The sequence below is a fragment of the Capra hircus genome, chromosome 12, assembly GCF_001704415.2.
Source record: "Capra hircus breed San Clemente chromosome 12, ASM170441v1, whole genome shotgun sequence".
Taxonomy (NCBI): domain Eukaryota; kingdom Metazoa; phylum Chordata; class Mammalia; order Artiodactyla; family Bovidae; genus Capra; species Capra hircus.
In genome coordinates this window covers 56,960,760-56,981,276 of record NC_030819.1, presented here as the reverse complement: position 1 = coordinate 56,981,276, position 20,517 = coordinate 56,960,760, and the positions used below count along the sequence as shown (strand labels likewise).

General features: G+C 49.5%; 1 protein-coding gene across 2 annotated transcripts in view; it reads right to left on the bottom strand.

Annotated features, from left to right (window-relative positions):
- The window catches only part of B3GLCT (beta 3-glucosyltransferase), a 110,499-nt gene extending 90,407 nt beyond the window's left edge, over nucleotides 1–20,092 (bottom strand). For both annotated transcript variants that reach the window (XR_001918941.1, XM_018056622.1), the window contains exons 1-2: nucleotides 19,902–20,092; nucleotides 5,250–5,299 (exon numbers count right to left, since the gene is read on the bottom strand). Coding sequence is in view for 1 of the 2 variants with exons in the window: in XM_018056622.1 (XP_017912111.1) it covers nucleotides 5,250–5,299; nucleotides 19,902–19,974 (123 nt within the window). In the remaining variant the exon portion in view is untranslated. The remainder of the gene's footprint in view (nucleotides 1–5,249; nucleotides 5,300–19,901) is intronic.

Here is a 20,517-nt window from a genome sequence, read left to right as displayed (position 1 = left end):
ATTTCCCGCACGACTGCAACAAGAAATGCAGTCGTGAGCCATTATCAACAAAACATCAGCAGCTTACAAGCCAAGATACTGCCACCGAGACATGTCCTCTTGGGATGCAGGAGGGACTGTGACAGCAGACGGGGGAGCGGCCACTTTCGGCAGCATTTTCTGAAATTCTCTGTGTCTCAGGGGTAGAAATAACAGCGAGCGGAGAAGAACCTCAGAGTTATGTACTGATCTGCTTGCTACACCTTGGGGTCAAGTGACACCTGACCTAATGATGATAAAACACATACTTCTCAGAAGAGCCGCCAAGAAGACTGGAAGGCTCAACCACTTCCCTAAATGTGCTCAACCAGAGCCGGGCTAGCATCCTAGGTCGGCACATGTGGACTCACTGCCTCTCTGGCCAGGAGCACGGCCTGAGCCTGGGGACGGAGCCCTCAGCTTCCCCTTAGCCAGGCTGCCTCCTCCTTGCCAGGCCACACCTTTGGCTGCTAGACACGGGTTATAGAAAACTGGAAATTTCAGATCCAAAAGTAGCACTGGAGTGGATAAAGAAACTGTGGCCTCTTTGTACAATGGAATATTAATCAGCCTTAAAAAAGGAGAGAATTCTAGGACCTCCTTGGTGGTCCAGGGGTTAAGAATCCACCCGCCAATGCAGGAGACATCGGTTTGATCCCTGGGCGGAGAACTAACATCCCATATGCCACACGGCAACTAAACTTGTGCACCACAACCAAAAGCCCACAGATCCCGAGTGCCACAACTAAGACCCGACACAGCCAAATAAATAAATAAGTAGATTTTTTTTAAAAAAAAGGAAGGGAATTCTGACACAAGCTACAATACGGATGAACCTTGAGGACAGGATGCTAAGTGAAATAAGCCAGTCATAAAAAGATAGAGACTGTATGACACCACCTACGTGAGGTACCTAGAGCTATCAGAGATGGAAAACGGACTGGTGGAGGGCCAGGGGCCAGGAGGGGACGCAGAGCTGTGGTTTCATGGGGGCCAAGGTTCAGTTCTGCAGGATGAAGAGAGTTCTGGAGACTGCTTGCACAACAGTAAGAACATACTTAGCACTACGGAACTGTGCACTTAAAAATGGCTAAAATGGTAAATTCTGTGTGTCTTTTACTGCAATTTTCTAAAAATAGCATGGGAGATGATCCAATCCAACATTCCCCTTCTGCAGATGAAACAAAAGAGGCTCAGAAAAGGTACAGGATTTGCACAACATCTAACAGCCATTCTAGCCACAGGCCTGGACTGGAATCCAGCTCTTTGGCTCCTTTCCAGCGTTCCTTCCTTATACCTTCCAGTAATGCGTGCCCAATTCTCCCCCAGAGGCATTGTTCAGAAAACTCGCATCATGAGATGGAAACATACTTTGAGAGTAAGCTAAAAGATATGCAGAGTACATCATGCGAAATGCCAGGCTGAATGAGGCACAAGTTGGAATCAAGATCACTGGAAGAAATATCAATAACCTCAGATATGCAGATGACACCACTCTGATGACAGAAAGTGAACAGGAACCAAAGAACCTCTTGATGAAGGTGAAAGAGGAGAGTGAAAAAGCTGGCTTAAAACTCAACATTCAGAAAACTAAGATCATGGCGCCTGGTTCCATCACTTCATGGCAAATAGATGGGGAAACAAAGGAAACAGTGACAGACTGTTTTCTTGGGCTCCAAAATCACAGCAGATGGTGACTGCAGCCACGAAATTAGACGCCTGCTCCTTGGAAGAAAAGCTATGACCAACCTAGAGAGCATATTAAAAAGCAGAGACATTACTTTGCCGACAAAGGAGGGTATAGTTAAAGCTACGGTTTTTCCAGTAGTCATGTATGGATGTGAGAGTTGGACCATAAAGATGGCTGAGCCCAGAAGACTTGATGCTTTTGGACTGTAGTGTTGGAGAAGACTCTTGAGAGTCCCCTGGACTGCAAGGAGATCCAACTAGTGAATCCTAAAGGAAATCAGTCCTGAATATTCATTGGAAGGACTGATGCTGAAGCTCCAATACTTTGGCCACCTGATGCTGGGAAAGATTGAGGGCAGGAAAAGGGGATGACAGAGGACGAGATGGCTGGATGGCATCACCAACTCTACAGACATGAGTTTGAGCAAGCTCCGGATGTTGGTGATGGACAGGGAAACCTGGCGTGCTGCAGTCCATGGGGTCTCAAAGAGTCAGACACGACCAAGTGACTGAACTGCAACAGCGAAGGGATTAATAATTCCTACAACAAAAGCCACCTTTACCGGAAGCTGCACATAAAAAGTATCCTAAACTCAACGATTCCAGCAGCCGAGCTGGAACAGGAACTAGACTTTCTGCCAGATGCCTTGGCAAAACCAAAGAAAATCAACTGAAATTCCACAGCTTTCTGTTATTAAGCACTGCAGCTCTGACTGCCGGATGCAATAGGTAGGAAATGACTGACCATTTCAAACAGCTCAATTTGTAAACTGTAAAAATAAAATATCCAAGGATCGTCTGTTTTAGGTGAACTGAAATGGAACCAAAATGGTCTTCATTAATTTCCCCTTTGAGAAAGAAAATCAGAGTAAATGAACTAATTGACAGAACATTTAAAATTCTGTCTCCAGCTTCCCTTGTGAAAAGGCTTAATTCTTCCTAAGAAGAAACACATGGTTTATTTTATTATCTCTTCTGCTGTGTGTTTCTGACACCATCAGTATCCATCAAAACGTGCTCACTGTCAAAAGTTCTCTAGGTCAACGGAACTGCTACTCAGACAGGAAAGACATCTGCTACCAGGGCACCCACCCCACAGACAGCTCCTACCCTAGCCAGAAAAACACAGATCTAAGACAACCTTCAGTACAGCTTTTATCTTTAAAGCACAAGAGATTTGAACACTTGCAATCCATATAGCACTTGCATGCTTAGTTTATAAATCCTTCATTAAAAGAAGATTAAAAAAAAAGCCTCACAAGAATTTGCTATGAAATCTTTTAAGTAAAGAATTAAACTGGCATCTTCAGCTTGATCACAACCACCCAGCCACCCCTGTGTCGGAAACTTCTTGAAAGGTTGCATGGGGCCTTTCTTGCTGTCACAGCAGGTAAACGTGTAAATAGGGACGGGCACTGCTCTCAGCGGCAGACACACAATACAATCTTCAAAACCGCTTTGTGAGGGCAGTCCTGTTCCAGATGAGGGAACTGGGCATGGGTGTGTCCGCTGGGGGCCAGGGTGGGAGAAGGACTGTGAACCACAGCAGTCTGGCTCCAGAGCCTGGCTCCACGCCTATGTCCCCCAGGGCCCAGAGTCACAGGCCAGCGCAGGACGGAAGGCAGGTCGAAGTCACCCCCAGAGCTTGGCTGAGGCCATGCATAGCATGAGCTGGGAAGGGCACGCTCCACGGAAAGCGGGGGTGGGCCAGAATTCAGCAGAGCCAGGGACCCGGGAGCCAGGAGACGCATCTGGGCCAGAGGGCAGGCCCCGCTCTGGAAGGCAGGACGATGGCCACCTCGGGATTCCCTTGAGGAGCCTCCTGACGCCAACCAGGGAAGCTGAGTGGCTTGGGGAAGGCCCCCAGCTCTGAGCAGGACTGGCCTGGTTCTAGGGAACCAGCGCCCTTGACTGCAGTGAGCAGCGGGGCGAGCAGGACGGCCTTCTGGGCCACAGTGACAGCTCCCAGGTATGCTGAGCGTGATACGCCAAGGACAACCCCAGTGAGCATGATTACTGTCAAGTGCCTTAAGTCCTATCTCGGGTTCATCCTCAGACAGACTTCAGACGACCTTGGACAAATTGATTCTCCTCCGTCTCCCAGCCTTGGCATGGGCTACAGTAGACATTTCATCATTGCCTCTCCTCAGGGGATTAATGGCTTTTTGGCTCCATAGCCAAGCACAGATGGGGTTAATGACACTTTTCAAGGACTTTAATACCTTTGCATGGAAAAAATGACACTAAGATATAGGACTTACCTTATCTCTGCTTATATTCATATATGTATTTAAGGCCAAAAATATATGTATTTCCTCTTTTGGGAAGATGAGTAAAAAGCTATATTTGAAAGTATGTGCTATAATTCCTAAATCTATTATACAAAATTTTAAATCCCTATTAATAACCCTTAAATTCAGAATGAGCTTCATTACGGCCAAACACGTGCCAATGCACAGGGCAGCGTAATACAAAATTACAGCGTGAAAAATTCACGGAGTCTGAAAGTGTGGATTCTGACTTCACCTTTTAATAGTCATGTGACCTCGATCAACTCACTTCTCTAGGCGTGTATTTTCTCTGCTCTGTATGTGAGTATCTGCATTGCTTAGCAATAACACGACCACTGAGTAAAGCAAACCGAATTAAACGTCTGAAATGCTTTATTAACCATAAAGAATCATAAAACCATAAGGAATTATTCTCCTCAGTTCCCTTGTGTGGGAAACCCATGGTATAGTTAGAACAGATCACATTCTGTCGGTAAAAGAAACATTCTATTTAAAAACACTTTTATACTAATTGTGGGGTAAAAAAGAGAGTCAACTGAGCTTTAATTAATGCGACAAAAAACAACTCATATTTTAAAAAATATTCTCTTTCTCAAATGCTAAACTGATCTAATGCAACCCCAAATGCTAAAATTTAGATGCAGTTCTTAAATGCAACCACTGATTGGAGAGGAGCAGCTCTGAGATTTGGAAAAATGCTGTTCCCTCTCATGGGTCCCCCACGTCTTCATTTCAGGTTCTGACTGTACAAGGAGCCTGGTGGTCACCTTTGGGGTCTCTCAGCCAGTCCCCAGGATGCCCTCTCACTTAAGCTCACCTCAAGGTGAGGGGCACTCAGGGACTTGTGACCCCAACACAGCACACGTTTCACAGGCTGGGAAAACTAGGTCCAAGGTTAAGTCCATGGGGTCTCAAAGAGTCAGACATGACTGGGCCACTGAACAACAACCTAAGACGTGGTGAGACCAGAAAAAATCTATAGTATCCAAGTTAAGACTTCTAAAATGTCTAGCTCCATATCCAAATACCTTTTTTCTTAAGATAAAATTTAAAACCAAGTGGATCTGCCTTAATAAAGGTTTGTTTTTTTTTTTAAGCAAGACTATCTGTGAGTTGCTGCTGTGGATTCAAAAATCAATGTTGACCAACATTTCATTAATTCTTTGGAAGATGTAATCATTATAGCTCCCATTAAAGAAAAGACAGACAAATCTCAGACCGCAAGAATAGATTTGATTTTAGAATTAGTACCTTAGACTGTTTGGCCTCTTTCTTCACATCTTCAGAAACCAAAGCAAAAGCTGGGGGGAAGGGAGAAATAAGAAACATTTGTACATTAACATCAGCAATTAAGATTCATTCTCATATTCAACAGTTTTGCTTAAAATGGAAAAAAAAATTATACTTTAACAGAATAAATTTTGCTCGTTTTAAAAGCAGCTGCATTGCTGCAAACTAGTACCGAAGGCCGCCTTTCTCCAGACCTAAGAGCATCCACTGGTGTGAAGTCAACAGGCTCAGGTGCCCAGCGAAGGAAACATTACATCTAAAGAGAGAGGATACCATTTCTATCTGGAGCTAAAAACCACAAGACAGAGGCATACAGAGGACAACTTCCTAGAAACCTGAATTCTGGTACCTTCCAAAGCAAAGGGGAATTGCTGAGATTCCACTGGGAAGAAGTGCAAATTCCCACTCTCACATCCCTGCCAGAGCCCGGCGGGCAGCGGAGCGAAATCTGGGGCAAGCTGTCCGCCTCCGCGGATTCGGGTCAGTGCTGTGGTGTAGAGGCTGCTCTAGGCACGTGGGGAGAGTTACCAGAACCCGGCTAAAGCCACGGTGCCAGGGGAGAGAGAGGAAGTAGAATCATTCCCCATTTAGAATGACCTTGAGTCGGAGCCCATAAATAGACAAAGATATCCCCAGAGACACATCTAGGCTCTACATTAAAATAGTAATAATAATCTGACAGTAACACGTGGAAAATAGGAAGTAAAATGATAAACCACTCAGGACGGTTAACCAGACAAAACCATAATACCTTAACTTTACAGTGCATTTCTCCTGAAAAGGTAAGAGGAAAGCATTTCATAGAGTCTGCTTTCTCCAAATAGCATTCCCAAGAGAAAACAAGAAGGTAGGAAGGGATGGCCAGACAATTCCAGGGAACAACAGAGGAGTGTAAGGCGCAGGGGTGGTGGGCAGGACAGCATTCTAGGCAACGGAGAAGACCCTGCTCAGCAGCAGGAGAGAGGACCACCCATCCTGATGCCTGGAATCCTCCCACCCCAGCCCCAGACATCCACTGCCTCAAATCTAAAACTTATTCACACTCGGAAGCAAATGACTAACGTGGTTTAATCACTTCCACTTCCAGGATGACATTTCAGAAGGCAGGTAAAATCCAGATGAACCTCTCTGTGGGCACGGAGATCCCAGGTAGCACTGTAGGAGGCTCTGGAGAGTGCAGTGCCCCCCACCATGGACCCCAACACCCCTTCCCCACCCTTCGCTGCTTTATTCTTCTCCAGAGTGCTTACCACCACTGACACAGTCTATAGCTATTTGTCTATTGCTTGTCTTCTATGTTAGCTTAATGTAAGCTTCATGATGACAGGAATGTGGTTTTATGTACTGTTTTCCCCCTACAACAGGGGCAGCACACAGAAGAAAGTCAATAAATATTTATCGAATAAGTGAACAAATGAATGAAAGTCTTCCCAAACCATCATTTAAGGGCTGTCTCTTTCTACCGACATCGCCAACCCTGGAGAACAAAGGAGTTTAGTGCCCCCACTGAATTCATGGTCACTAAGATCGATGCCTAATTCACTTTTTACACACACGCACCCCCCAAGACAAATGCAAAGCCCAAATCATTCACAAAGTTCTAAGAAGGGAGGAGAGATTTAACATCCAACACCATTTACATTCTGCTTCTGGGTATTTAATATTCTGGTTTTGTTTTACTTATCTCTAAACTAGCAAACACATCTAAAACCCTCAAGAAGATCCCAAAAATGGGTTAATAAACATCTTGCAAGGAGGTTGCAACACATCAACCCCCGTCAGCATCACAGAGTTCTAGAAAACAAAACAGCGTGTCAACCTATGGGACGTAAAACCTGTGGTCGACCTGACACAGGACTCTCGAGCCTCAAAGATCCATCTCCCCAAACCCTGTGCGTGTCATGCTAAGTTGCTTCAGTCATGTCCAACTGTAGCCCATCAGCCTCGTCTGTCCACGGGACTTCCCAGGCAAGAATCCTCGGGTGGGTTGACATGCCCTCCTCCACGGAATCTTCCGGACTCTCCTGTGGCTCCTGCTTTGCAGAGGGATTCCTATCATGGAGCCACCAGGGGAAGCCCTCCCCCAACCTCATGGATGCCTAATTCTAAGCATGGACAGTCAAAGCTCTCTGGACTAGAATTTCCTTTCATCACGAAAAAATAACCTTCCCAGTGTAACAAATTCAGTGACTCCTCAGCTAATAAGCAGGGTTAGTCTTAACCTCATTTTTCTTCCTAGGCCACGTGGCCTTGTGAAAAAGAAGAGTGTGTCAACACAAAAGCCCTTACCCTTCGGAACAGACTCTGTACTGAAGAAAAAGTGTCTTTAGTACGAATTGGTTCTAAATACTACTAACACATCACCTTTCATAAACAAGCAGCTAATGCTAGCTGACAGTGTTACTATTTAAAGTAAGAATTACCTTCAGGAAAGATGCTCCCCATAAATCAAGTGAATTCCACAAATCCTCCTTGTCTTTATAGAATAAAAACACCATACTTTTATTCAGACAAGGATTAACTGAGGGAAGGGTAAACTAGATTTTAATTCTCTGCAAAAAATATACCAGCTGCCCAGGTGACTTAGTGGTGAAGAATCCACCTGCCAATTCAGGAGATGTAGTTCATTCCCTGGGTCGGGAAGATCCCCTGGAGGAGGGCATAGCAACCCACTCCAGTATTCTTGCCTGGAGAATCTCATGGACAGAGGAGCCTGGTGGTCTACAGTCTATGGAGTCCCAAAAAATTGGAGATGACTCAGCCACTAAATGACAACAAAAGTTAAAATATCCTTTAAAAACAAGTATCAAACAAAACTTATTTCTCCCCATCACTCTATGAAATTAAAAACTCCTTCTTCCCATGACAGAAATAAATTATATAATATTTAAAGCAATAACATAAGAAATGCAGTTACTTGCACGCATAAGAGCAAATCAGAACATGGCAAGATAATCCCCATTAGATGAATATTAAGAAAAACACTAGCTGGTTTTATCTTTGCATAATCTAAATAAAGAAATCATCAAGGAACCAAATGCATTTCGAAGGCACAGGATATGCTATCTCATTAACAAATCCAAATATAAAATGATGAATCACTGACAGAATTCCTACCAGCTTCCCTGTTGGCTCAGACGGTAAAGAATCTGCCTGCAATGCAGGAGACCTGGGTTCAATCCCTAGTCCAGGAAGATCTCCTGGGAAGGGAATGGCAACCCACTCCAGTATTCTTGCCTGGGAAATCCCATGGACACAGGAATCCACGGGTCACAAAGAGTCGGACACAACTCTGCGACTAACACCTTACCAGCAGAATCCCAGCTTTTACAGTTTGTGGAAATGAAGGCGAAACGGTGCTGACAGAGGAGGAAAGTGAGAAAAATTAGCGAGTGAGGTCAGAAATTATGTTACCTCCGACAACCACAACAAGAATACAGAGTGGGACTCTCCCACAGCAGAAGGGAGGCAGAGACCTCAGCAAGGAGGGGTGGCTTCCAGGGGCTCAGTGTTTGCTATTTGGCTTCATACTAATTTCCAGATTCAGTGGGGGGAAAAAATATTCTTGAAAGCTTGGCCTTAATGCACACTTCGAGAAATATTCTAAAAGGTAAATCATGCTCTTCTATGCCAAGCGGCTGTTTAAAAAGTAATTTTCCCTTTTCTATCTTCAACATGCATTCCTGTAACAGCTACAGGGAACTATATTTAAAGTGCAAATCAGGGCAGGCAATAGAAATAAGACCTTTCTCGTGATAACTTTAGATAATTCAAGCCAACGAATGTGTGTGAGCACACCTATCCCGAGAGATACATCAAATTTTACAGTGATCCCAGGCCTGAGATTTATAGGCTAGCCTCGGCCCTATGAGTGTTAGAAACGGGAGAGGAATTAATTCCGATGCATTTAAGCAACACTAATCAACTGTCTTCCGTCCATCCCCCCAGGGGAGGGAGGAAGCAGGACGAGCCCAGGCAAGAAAAGACCCCTGAGCCTCCCATCTCTGCTTCGTTCCCTTAGCCAACTCACCCTCCCAAACTCTCCCTGTAACCTTTATCACAGAAATCAAATTAAGTACCAAACATGGAAAGCAAGAAGCTAAGTGGCCCCCTCAGAGGAGAGCTGCCAGGATGGGAGAGCTGTGGGATGGGCAGAAAGGGTTTAGTGAAGGTTCAGCAGGACTAAAGGCTCAGGAGGTGTCGGTGGAGGAAATAAACGAGCACCACGGGACCGGGCGGTCCTGGGCCCCCACCCCAGCCGTCTGGGACAGAGCCCAGCCCTGGAAGCCTTGGCTGGCGCCCCCAGGCTCAGGGCTCCCCCTGGTCCGTTCTCTGCTGTGACCTACTTCACATAACAGGTTTCAGTGGCAAACCCGGCTCCCTAGGGCTTCCAGGTTTAATTCCAGCTCCTCCAAAGGGGCCTGGACTCCAGGATGCAAGGCCTGCAGCCAATTTAACTGGTCCCACACCCTGCTTTGAAGATAATCCCTGGCAGCAGAGGGAACAGAAACAAAGGCGTCTGCCCAAGCACCTGCATTCCTCACGCTCCTCTCACAGAGCCACTGTCTCCAGGGTTGCAGACATGGGGGCGGGGGACACCCTGCATGGGGCTCCTGTGACTCTGCGGGGCCGAGGCCAGAAGGGCAGAATCAAGGCAGCTGAAGAGCCCATGGGGGAGCCCACGCAACACACCACACGGGCTCAGAATGGGGCCTGCCTGGCACGTGCTGGGGGCTCTGGGTGTGAGCAGCCACCGTCAGTATCATTATTAATGTATGCTTTCGCGTGTTCAACAGAAAGTCAAAGAGGGGCTGCCTGAGTTAAAGCACCAGGCTTTATGCTAGGAGCTGGGTGACGATGACGAAGCAGCGGCTCCCCAAGGAGGTCTAACCCCATAGACAAGTCCTGTGTCAACAGCCAAGGGCCGACGGGCGCCCTCTGACGGCACCGCCGCCCAGGGAGTCCCTGAGAAGGAGGGAGGGCAAAGCACCAAGCAGGGCAGCAAGTTCAACGCCAGGCAGCAGAGACTCCAAGCACAAGAGGAGGAGGCCCAGAAACAGGCTTCTGCACACAAAGCACGTCCAACAGTCCAGCGTGCCGAGCGTGGGCACCTGGGGGGCAGGGAGGAGTGACCTGGGCAGGGACACCTTGGCGGGGCGCAGGGTGGGGGTGTCGTGTGACTGGGGCCAGGGGTGAGGCTGGAATGGCAGGGCCGCATCCTGAAAGGGGTCAGTCCGGTTTTACTCCGAGTGCCACTGAAAGCTTTCTGAGGCTTTTAGGAAGGGGACGCCATGCTGAAAGGTGTGCCTGAGACCAGTTTCCAGAGGCAGCGTGTGGGGTGGGCTGTGGAGAGACAAACAACACGCCACCAGCCAGGAGGGTGATGGAGCCAGACACCGAGAGCTAAGGGACCTAATGAAGGTGAGGCGACTCCTGGGCACAGCAGGTGGGGAGCCAGAGTCGCGCTGAGGTGTTAAAGCAGCAGCATCTCCAGCTTTGGAGACAGACCCCACGAGTGGATGAGGGCAGGGAAGGGCCGACGGGGAGACGAGCGTAGGTGACTCCAGGTTTCAGATCCGAGCGACAGGGTAAGCCTGGGGCTCCATTCAGATGCTACAGGATAAAGGACGGTGAGCAGACTGTGGGAAAACTCAACGTGGTTCCCAGTTTCCCGAGCTGCTGCAGGGGATTCAGGTGGAAACACCCCCATCGCGGCCTGGTCCCCAGTGCAGCTCAGCGCAGTGGCGCGAGAGGAGTTTCCACACTCGGTGTCTCCGCGGCATGGTGGAACCAGAGCCACAAAGCTGGATGCTCAAGACGGAAGCAGGGGAACCCCAACATCTCAGGGACTAAACTGCCAAGGAGACAGAAAGGCATGGCCAGGCAGAGAGAAGGCAGGCGTGTGAGATGTTTTCTGAGCCCTCTCCTTAAGAGCACCTGAGAAGGATGGACGGAAGAGCTAGAGACCTTTGCTCAGGGACCAAATATAAACAGCAAACTCTCAGGAAAAGAGATCACCTGCTTTGGGGACCATGCCAGCGCCATTCCACCACCACGGCAGGTAGAGAACATTCAGGGTCGGGAACCTCTTCACTGTGTTCCTTGGGATTCCCAACCTTTTCAAAGGATGCAGCCAGTTGGGAGAAGTCAGGAGAGGCGAGGCTTCCCCATGGCAGGGAGCACACAGACCCCGCTTTCTTTCTGCCTGAGCCCCCGGCTGCCCACACTGGATCTCACTCCATCTGAAACACGTCCCCTGTTTCCTCACAGAAATCAGCGGGAAATGGAGTCTGGAACACAGACTTTCCCTCACTCAGCAGCAACATTTGCCAGGACCAATATACTCTACATGCCAGAGGGTTAGCATATGCACAGGAAAGACAATAAACGGAGGGGGGAGGGGAGAAAAAAGGAAAGAATTATATATTTTAGGAAAGAAAAGATGTTTTGCTTCTTTGATTCATATCTCATTTAAACAGATGATATGAAAACCCATATGCCACTCAGGATCTGAAAAGAAGCAAACTCCAACTCAGAGTTTGGCGACGAAGTCATAAGCAGGGTCCACAGGCGGAGTCGTGGGTTGGGGCAGAAGAACCCTGCGCACACACCCCACCCCCGAGAACACCCGGAAGGGGTCCAGGAGAGCAACGTGCAAACACAGGAAGTCAGAGCTCCGTCCCACTCCCTTTACGCTGCTGGAGAACATTCGGCAGTCAACTGTCAGGCTCATTTTATGCCTGACTTCTGGTATCCTAGTTCTAAAAAATAAAATGTGGGTCCCAGGGCTTCCTGGTGGCTCAGTGGCAAAGAATCCGCCGGTCGGTGCAGGAGACACAGGTTCAATCCCTGATCCGGGAAGATCCCACATGCCGCAGAGCAGCTAAGCCCAAGGGCCACAAATACTGAGCCTGTGCTCTGAAGCCGGGGAGGGGTCACAAGAGAAGCCACCGCAATGAGAAGCCTGTGCACAGCAACAAGGAGGAGCCCCCAACTAGAGAAAAGCCTGTGTGGCGACGAAGACCCAGCACAGCCACACAAAACAAACGGGTCCCCAAAAGCACACCGGTCAGTGCCACTGAATCCATGGCGCCCACAGTCTGAGACGTTCCAGGAACTTATCTAAAAAATACCTTTGATCCAACAGCCCACTGCTCCGGGTTTTGAGACTGACACTCCAGGTACTAGAGTCCCTCCAGTAGCATCTATAAATCTGCCAAACAATACTGGAACCAGAGGAAGACTTCTGAGTTCCAATTCTAGGGTTTCTCATTCCCTTCCCAAGAAGGCAGAGCCCCTGAATGCCGAGTATCAGGCCTCACCTCCACACTCTGCTTTCCCCATAACAGCTCCTTACTCCACCTTAAGACAAAGCAACCAGCAATCACCTTTACATTCTACAGACGTGCAGTCACAGTCCCAGTTCAGATCTGGGCCAGGATGGTCCCAACAGGGCTCTGCAATGTGCCAGCAGACACAACTCACCTGGCGCCTTGTTAAAGACACAGATCCCCGGGGCCTTATCTTGGCTCTCCTGAATCAGAAAAAGCTGGAGCTGGAACCCAGAAATCTGCATTTTAACAAAGGAGACTCTTTAACACCCTGAAGTGTTCCCATGCGTGCTGAAGTCCAACACCCACTCAAAGGAACAGAACGCCTTTTTTTTCTCCTTCCCCCAGCTGAGTTTGGCCATTTATCTTCCTTTGCTTCCTTCATCTCATAAATGACAAACAAGCTCCCGCCTATCCACCCTCGAGGATCTGGAGAAGATAAATTCAGTGTGATGTGTAAAGAGCCTTGAGCTTCTTATGGGAAGCAATGATGTAAACCAAAACATATCACCTTGTAAGATCATAAAATATTCCTTTAGGAGTGAAAGTAAGTTGTATCCCTAGGAGAGACTGGCACTGCTGTAGCTGAGATGCATTCAAATCGTATTTGATGATACTTTAACTCATTCGTTTTGGTTAAACTTGCTGCTCTACATCAGATCAGCTTTACAGATAAGGCCTGTTTGCTTCTCCAATTTCAGTACACAGACATTTTTAGTATTAATAAATGTTTAAGTAAGTTTATGTTGTCAATCAAGGCTCTCTTCTTTTAAAAAAAAAAAAGAAAGAAAGAAAGAAAGAAATGAACTCAGATTTCCCCTTAAATCTCTCTCATGCAGATCTCTCCTCTGAGGTCCAGACCCTCAGTGGATCTCACTGCTACTGGACATGGTACCAGAGCATCTTACAGGCACCCCAAATTCTGTCCAAACAGAACTCCTCATCTTCGCCTCCCCCTAAAATTAAAAGCAAACTTTAGAAAACCGTCTGGATACTTCATGCCACCGAACTGTACACTTAAAAATGGTTCAAATGATTCATTTTTTGCTATATATATATATTTAACTACAATAAAACAATTTTTTCCTTTGACCACATCTGGTCCTTCTCCATCAGCTCCTGTATCAGTAAACAGCTCTGCTCTCCACCTACACTCAGAGGGGGAGCCTGTGACTCATCCTTGGCCCTCCTCTCTGCCCACTGGACCAGTCAACCACTGCGCCTCTGACTCTTAATCAGCTCTCGCCAGGTTGACTCTGGCAGCCTCCTCACTCGTTCCCCACGTCCACACCGGCCCCCGCCCATCCCTGTTCTACAGAACCACCAGCCTGAGCTTCTTAACACGTTAAGTCAAATCACATCACTCCCTATGACGGCCCTGCAACAGCTCCCCACTGCTCTAAGGACCAAGTCCAAAATCCCCACGCTGGTCTGCGAGGCCCCCGTGGGCCTTCCAGCCCCCTCCCCTGTCCAGTCTCGTCCTTTCTCCACCAGCTGCCACCAGCCAGAGCCTTGTCCTGGCCCCCTCCATCCTCCCCATGGTAGCTGAGCTCTGCTTCCCCTCCAGGTCTGAGCTCCACGGCCCTGTCTTGAGAAATGTCAGGGCTTCTCAGCCTGGAATTACTGCGGGTTTGGACCAGAAAGCTGATTCTTTGAGGAGGGGAGAGGATGCCCCATGGTACTCTGGGTTGCTCAGCAGCACTCCTGCCAAACGACCCCCTGTGACAGTCCTGAAATCTCTCTGTATGGACAAGGATTCCCTGGGGGGGGGGGGGGTGCAAAGTGACCGCCCCCACCCCCACTCCCCATTGAGAACCTCAGCTCCAGATTTCCAGTAAAGCCTCATCAGTTCCTGGTGGCTCAGCAGTAAAGAATTCACCTGCAATGCAGGAGACACAAGAGGGTTTGATCCCTGGGTGGGCAAGATCCCCTGGAGGAGGGCATGGCAACCCACTCCAATATTCGTGCCTGGAGAATCCCATGGACAGAGGAACCTGGAGGGCTACAATCCATGGGGTCGCAAAGAGTCGGACACGACTGAGCGATGGAACAATGTCCCTGAAACACCTGTCACAGCACCCTGGACAACTCCACAGCACTGGGCAGACCGCGGTCCTGCCCCTGGTGCTCCTGTTCAATGTCACCTTCCCTTCTGAGACTGCAAGCTCCATGAGAGTAGAGACAGGCTAGATCGGGTTCTTCCTGCAACAACCCCAGCGTCTGGCGCATACTAGATGCTCAACACCTTCTGAACAGATGAAGAAACTCTGAGTCCAGCTTTTCCCTTTAATACTATGTAAAACTTACTAACATGTTCTGGTAGTTCAAATCAGCACTTACCTGGTTTCTTTGGAAGCAGCTTAGTGATCAGACCTCTAAGACGTGGCCTTAAGCGAGACTCTCAATCAATAAGAGATCTAATGAATCCCTGACACCAACTGTGACTTCTCCTTTATACTGGGAAAGGTGTGTGTGTGCGCTCAGCCCCTCAGTCATGTCCAACTCTGTGCGACCCTATGGACTGTAGTCCCCCACCAGGCTCCTCCATCCATGGGATTCTCCAGGCAAGAATACTGGAGTGGGTTGCCATTAGGTTCTTTACCATCTGGGCCACCAGGGAAGCCCTTGGTACTGCCTCAAGGAGCTAAAAAATCTGTAACATCTGCAAACTATTATAAATAATGTTTCTAAAGAAAAGCAGAAAAAGCTGACCCTTAATGGTCCAAATGAGGTCAGTAATTACAACTTGAGTACCGGGCCCACAGTGTTTCCCTCAGAAGAACTGAGCACAAGGGTCAGGACATCTCCCCTCCTCCACCCCCATTTGACACAGCTGCTCTTCCTCCCTCTGCTTCCACCCCCTCATCCCAAGAGCCTGACTACTGGCTACAGGCAAACTCCTGGGTCAAGCTGGTGACCACGGGGGCCACACCAGCCTGGCGTCCAACAGCAAAAAGAATCCACCCAGACAGTTAAAATCTGTGCAGGTATTATCCGAGTACTGCTGAAGAAATAAGAGAAGGGCTTAAAAATCCAAAACAGAAGAACACAAAGCAACCTGGAGCCAGGTGTGACTCTTGGGGTCCTAACGTGTCTGATTCGCTGCCATGAAAAGAATCCAAGCAAGACCTGGCTCAGCGTGGAAAATCATCCCTAATTTTGGCAGGTACTAAGAAATATAACCCTGACTCAGTAGAAACAGGGATAAGAAAGATAAATGTTACTATTTATTACCATTGGTTCAAATAAGCTTCTTCACAGATATATCAATTACAATTAGGTTTGGCTGCATGTAGGTAAAAAAAAAAAAATCAACAACTGAGGTTTAAACAAGACAGATTGTTATCTCACGCAATACATGTGTGGAAATAGGCAAGGGTGGGCTGGCACAGTGCTCCAATCTACCTGTTCCCAGGCGGTACCATCCTTTCTGCTCCACCCTTGTAACTACTGGCTTCTGCTTTCAAGGTCACCTCATGGTCACAAAAAGGCCACCGTAGCTCCAGTCATCAGATTCACATAACAGGCAACAAGGAGGAGGAAACGGAAGAAGGCCTGCACCACGGCTGGGTCAGTCACTTTTATTAAACTTTACCAAGAGACGCACTCAGAACTCCCTGCAGACAGCTCACTGGCTACCCGTTTGCAAGGGCCACTGGAAATGTCGTTCCACCGGACACGCTGCCGCCGCCACCGCTCCTCCACCCTTCCCCTCACCCCCTGTATTATCAGTCTGCTCAGTTCAGGGGCTCGGCAACCCCATGGACTGCAGCTCGCCAGGCCTCCCTGTCCATCACCAACTCCTGGAGCTTGCTCAAACTCATGTCCATCGAGTCAGTGATGCCAGCCAACCATCTCATCCTGTCATCCCCTTCTCCTCCCGCCTTCAATCTTTCCCAGCATCAGGGTCTTTTCCAAGGAGTCAGTTCTTCTCATCAAGTGGCCAAAGTAATGGAGTTTCAGCTTCAGCGTCAGTCCTTCCAATGAATATTCAGGACTGATTTCCTTTAGAATTGACTGGTTTGATCTCCTTGGAGTCTAAGGGTCTCTCAAGAGTCTTCTCCAACATCACAGTTCAAAGGCATCAATTATTCGGCACTCAAACTTTCTTTATGGTCCAACTCTCACATCCACATATGACTACTGGAAACACCGTAGCTTTGACTAGATGGCCCTTTGTTGACTAGGGCTGCCATAATAAAAATTATGGGCGGCGGGGGCGGGGGGCAGGGGGCTTAAACAACAGAAACATTTCTTCCACTTCTGGTGGCCAGAAGTCCAAGACCATGGAGACAGCAGGGTTGGTTTCTGCTGAGATCTCTGTACTTGACTTGAAGCTGGATGAGCTCTGCCCGTGTCCTCACACAGCCGTTTCTCTGTGAGCATTTCTGGAGTCTCTACCTCTTACTCAGAGTCCTGCTAGATTAGCCCTACCTTTATGACCTCCTTCAACCTTGTTGTTTAGTCACTAAGTCCTGTCCCACTTTTTTTGTGAACCCACAGACTGCAACACACCAGGCTCCTCTGTCCATAGGATTCTCCAAGGAAAAATACTGGAGTGGGCTGCCATTCCCTTCTCCAGGGGAATCTTCCCGACCCAGGAAGAAACCCGGATCTCCTGCCTAGGAAGGCAGATTCTTTACAACAGAGCCACTTTAATCATCTCCTTAAAGGCACATCTCCAAATACAGTCGTACTGAGGATCAATGCTTCAATATACGTATTTGAAGGACAAAACTCAGTCCATAACACTGCTGATTATCTAAGACAGTGATCACCAACCTGTTTGGCACCAGGGACCGGTTTTGTAGAGGACAATTTTTCCCTGGTGGGGGGTTGGGGGGGGACGGTTTTAGCTTCACCAGGTATTTCTCTCCTGCTGCGCAGCCTAGCACCAGTCCCTGGGGACCCCTAAGAGGTTAAAAAACTAAGGGTTTGGAGGGTAACAGATAGACTCTGCCACAAGAAAACCAGTTGACACCGTAAGAGATGGCAAAGTTCTAGTATTTTATCGAGTCTATGCCTTCCATTTTATAGGAAAAACACTGAGAGTCAAAGCAAGGAGAAGCCACATAGTGGCTGACCCAGAGGCGTGAATAAATCTTCTGAGTCTAGTCTTGGCTCTGGACTTTAGAACTGAAGTTGCAGTGACTTTTGTCTGTATAACCATCTGGGTTTAAAATAAATGTTCTCGTCGACTTCTCTGAAAGCTTAAGTGAGTACACTACGCTTGGGAGAGAACTGAAGTACACGCAGTCAGGTCCCCCGATCAGGGAATATTTCAGGTATTTTTACACTGTCTGAATTGTTGACATGCGTTGGAATTCCTATCATGTCTTCTATTTCAACAAGAGTCCAAGAACCCTGATTTCAAGACACAGGAAGGCTGGGTACCACACCTTTCTAATTCTCCGTGTCCTTCCACAACATCAAAGCAGAATGTAGTAAAAAGAACTCATGATTTACTTCAGATTTGGAAGAACACAGCTTCCTGTCTATACCAACCCATGAAATCCCCTTCACAAAACCAAATGTTTCACAGGGACCTTTTAATAGGTTTTATGTCTTACATATTGTGCTTATCTGACAACTTCACAAGGCTAAAACACATCTTTTAAGAACGTGTGGACATTTCAGTTCATTCTGAATGTCCGGTAATATATTATCAAGTGCTGACATTCCCTTTCCTGCAGTGAAAAACAGATCCACAGAGCAACACAAGTGTGCACTTCAGCCCCTATAGTGAATAGATTACACACAAATATTGCATTCCCAGTACAGCAGTTACAAAGTGCAGAGCTATAAATAGAACGCCAATTTCAGCTCCCACCCACCCCATTTGGTGAGGTGCAAAACGTCCAGGCAGCAGGCCAACTGATGCAGCCGGGAGTCTCATAGTCCCTCCAACCTCCCCTCCTCTCCGGGCGCCCCCCACCCCAGCAATGCACTCCTGCTAAAGCAGATCCCCACCAAATTCAGTAGCGCCCCCACCGTCAATTACAGCCTTCGCTGCCCAAGGTGCCCAAATATTTTTAATTACATTGTTACTTAATCACGCGTGTGAACAATTACCAATTAATTTCACTGGCTTTTCCCACACTTACTGAACTGCTATAGACAGGCCAGGGGTACACAGTCAAGGTCCTTATTCCGAGAGTTTTAAGTCCAAGTAGAAACGGCTGCCAAGGTTCCGGTGGGCTACCGAAACACCAGTGCACAATGACGCTACGTCTTTTCCGAAATCGCACCATTCTGCCATTTCTAAAAATCTGAAATCACTGCCTCTTAGGCTGGAAACAAAAAGTCTGTGATGACAACATCCCCAAGAACGCTAAAAGGAATATTCTTCCTCCAAGGTTTCAAACTTGAACACACCTCAACCATGAAAGTCAATTGCAATGATTTTTTTTAAACTTTTATCACATTATTTTATTGGGGGGGGGAGCATGCTCTTGCGAGGAACACGGAAGAAAAAAAGGGAAGGGGCATTACAGCAGCAGCAGACAAGCACCGTTTGCAGAGTTCTCTAATTCTTCCCCAGGAAGATGCAGGGTTCGGAAGACTCCCTACAGCCTCCCCCGCGCCCCAACCGACACCCAGAGGCCCAGCCGGGCACCCGGTCCTCCCTGGTCAAGGATCCGGTAGAAGGGGCTGGGGCCGGGTGGACATCCCAGCCTAGGGGGCCCGGGCAGGTCCGCGAGAACCCCACAGGGAGCCCGAGCGAGGTGGGGGTGCACCGCTGGGCGACGCGGGCCAGAGCGCGCGGGAGCCCGGGCCGCGGACCCGGCCCGCCCGCCTCCAGCCTCCGCCGCCAGCGCCGGGCGCGGAGGGCCGCCGGGACGCGGGCGGAAGGCAGGGGGGCGGGCCCGCGGCCGCCGCTTCCTTCGCTCCAAAGTTTCTCGCAGTTGCACATTCACTCCGCGCTTCCTGTGGGGGTGGGCGCTGCGCCCTCGCGGCCCGGCCGGCCGCCCGCTCCCGGCGGAAGGAAGCGCGGAGACGCGAGTCGAACCGGAGCGGCGGCGGGACCCCAGCGAGCCGAAAGAGGCCGGCCGGGCGCACCCCGGGGTCCCGGGGTCCCGGGGAGCCGGGGCCGGCCGGGACGCCGGGAGGGGGCGCTGCCGCCGCGGGCGCGGCGGGGACGGGACGGCGGGGCGCGGGCGCCCGCGGGGAAAGGCAGGGCTGGGCCGCCCGGCGTCTCCTCCGGCGCGGACGCGGGGCGCGGGCGGCTGCACCCAGGGAGCCCACGCCTCTCCAGTGCGCGCCCGGGCCGCCCGCTACTTACCCAGGGAGCAGGTGAGCAGCGAGAGCAGTGCCGGCAGCGCCAGGCGGCGGCCGCGGCGGGCGGGCGGCAGCATCCCGGCGGCGGGGCTGCGCTCCCTATACGGGCGCGGGGACTGGAGACGCGCGGGGAGCGGAGCTGCACCGCTGCCGCCGCCGCCGCCCCTGCCGCCGCGGCTGACCCGTCTCCGCGGCTCCCCTCCTCCCTTCCCCGGCCCCGTGCCGACTCCGGACGCGCCCTCTGGCGGCCGGTAGCGGGAACGCCCTCGTGCGCGCTTCCCGCGCCCGCCCGGCTCGTGGCTGGGCCTGGAGGTCCCCCGGGGCCGGGCTGCCGGTAGAGGTGTCCGCCCCTCTGCGGGGACAGCCGCCTCCTTAAGGCGTCTGACCTCTGTTCCCTGCGGTCTCCACGTCCCCTTTTCCTTTCTCTCATTTAACCTGGGCCTCATCCTCTGCCTTCGTGCGCTCCTGCCTTGTTCCATCACCTCCCTTTCCTCGATTGCCAGCAGTAGATCAGTGTCCCTTCTTATCCCCAAAGTGAAGCTAAAAAGGGGATGGGCGGGAGAGGAAGGAGAATCGTTTTTCTTCCCTGCTAATGTACCACCTGTTATTAAAAAAAAAAG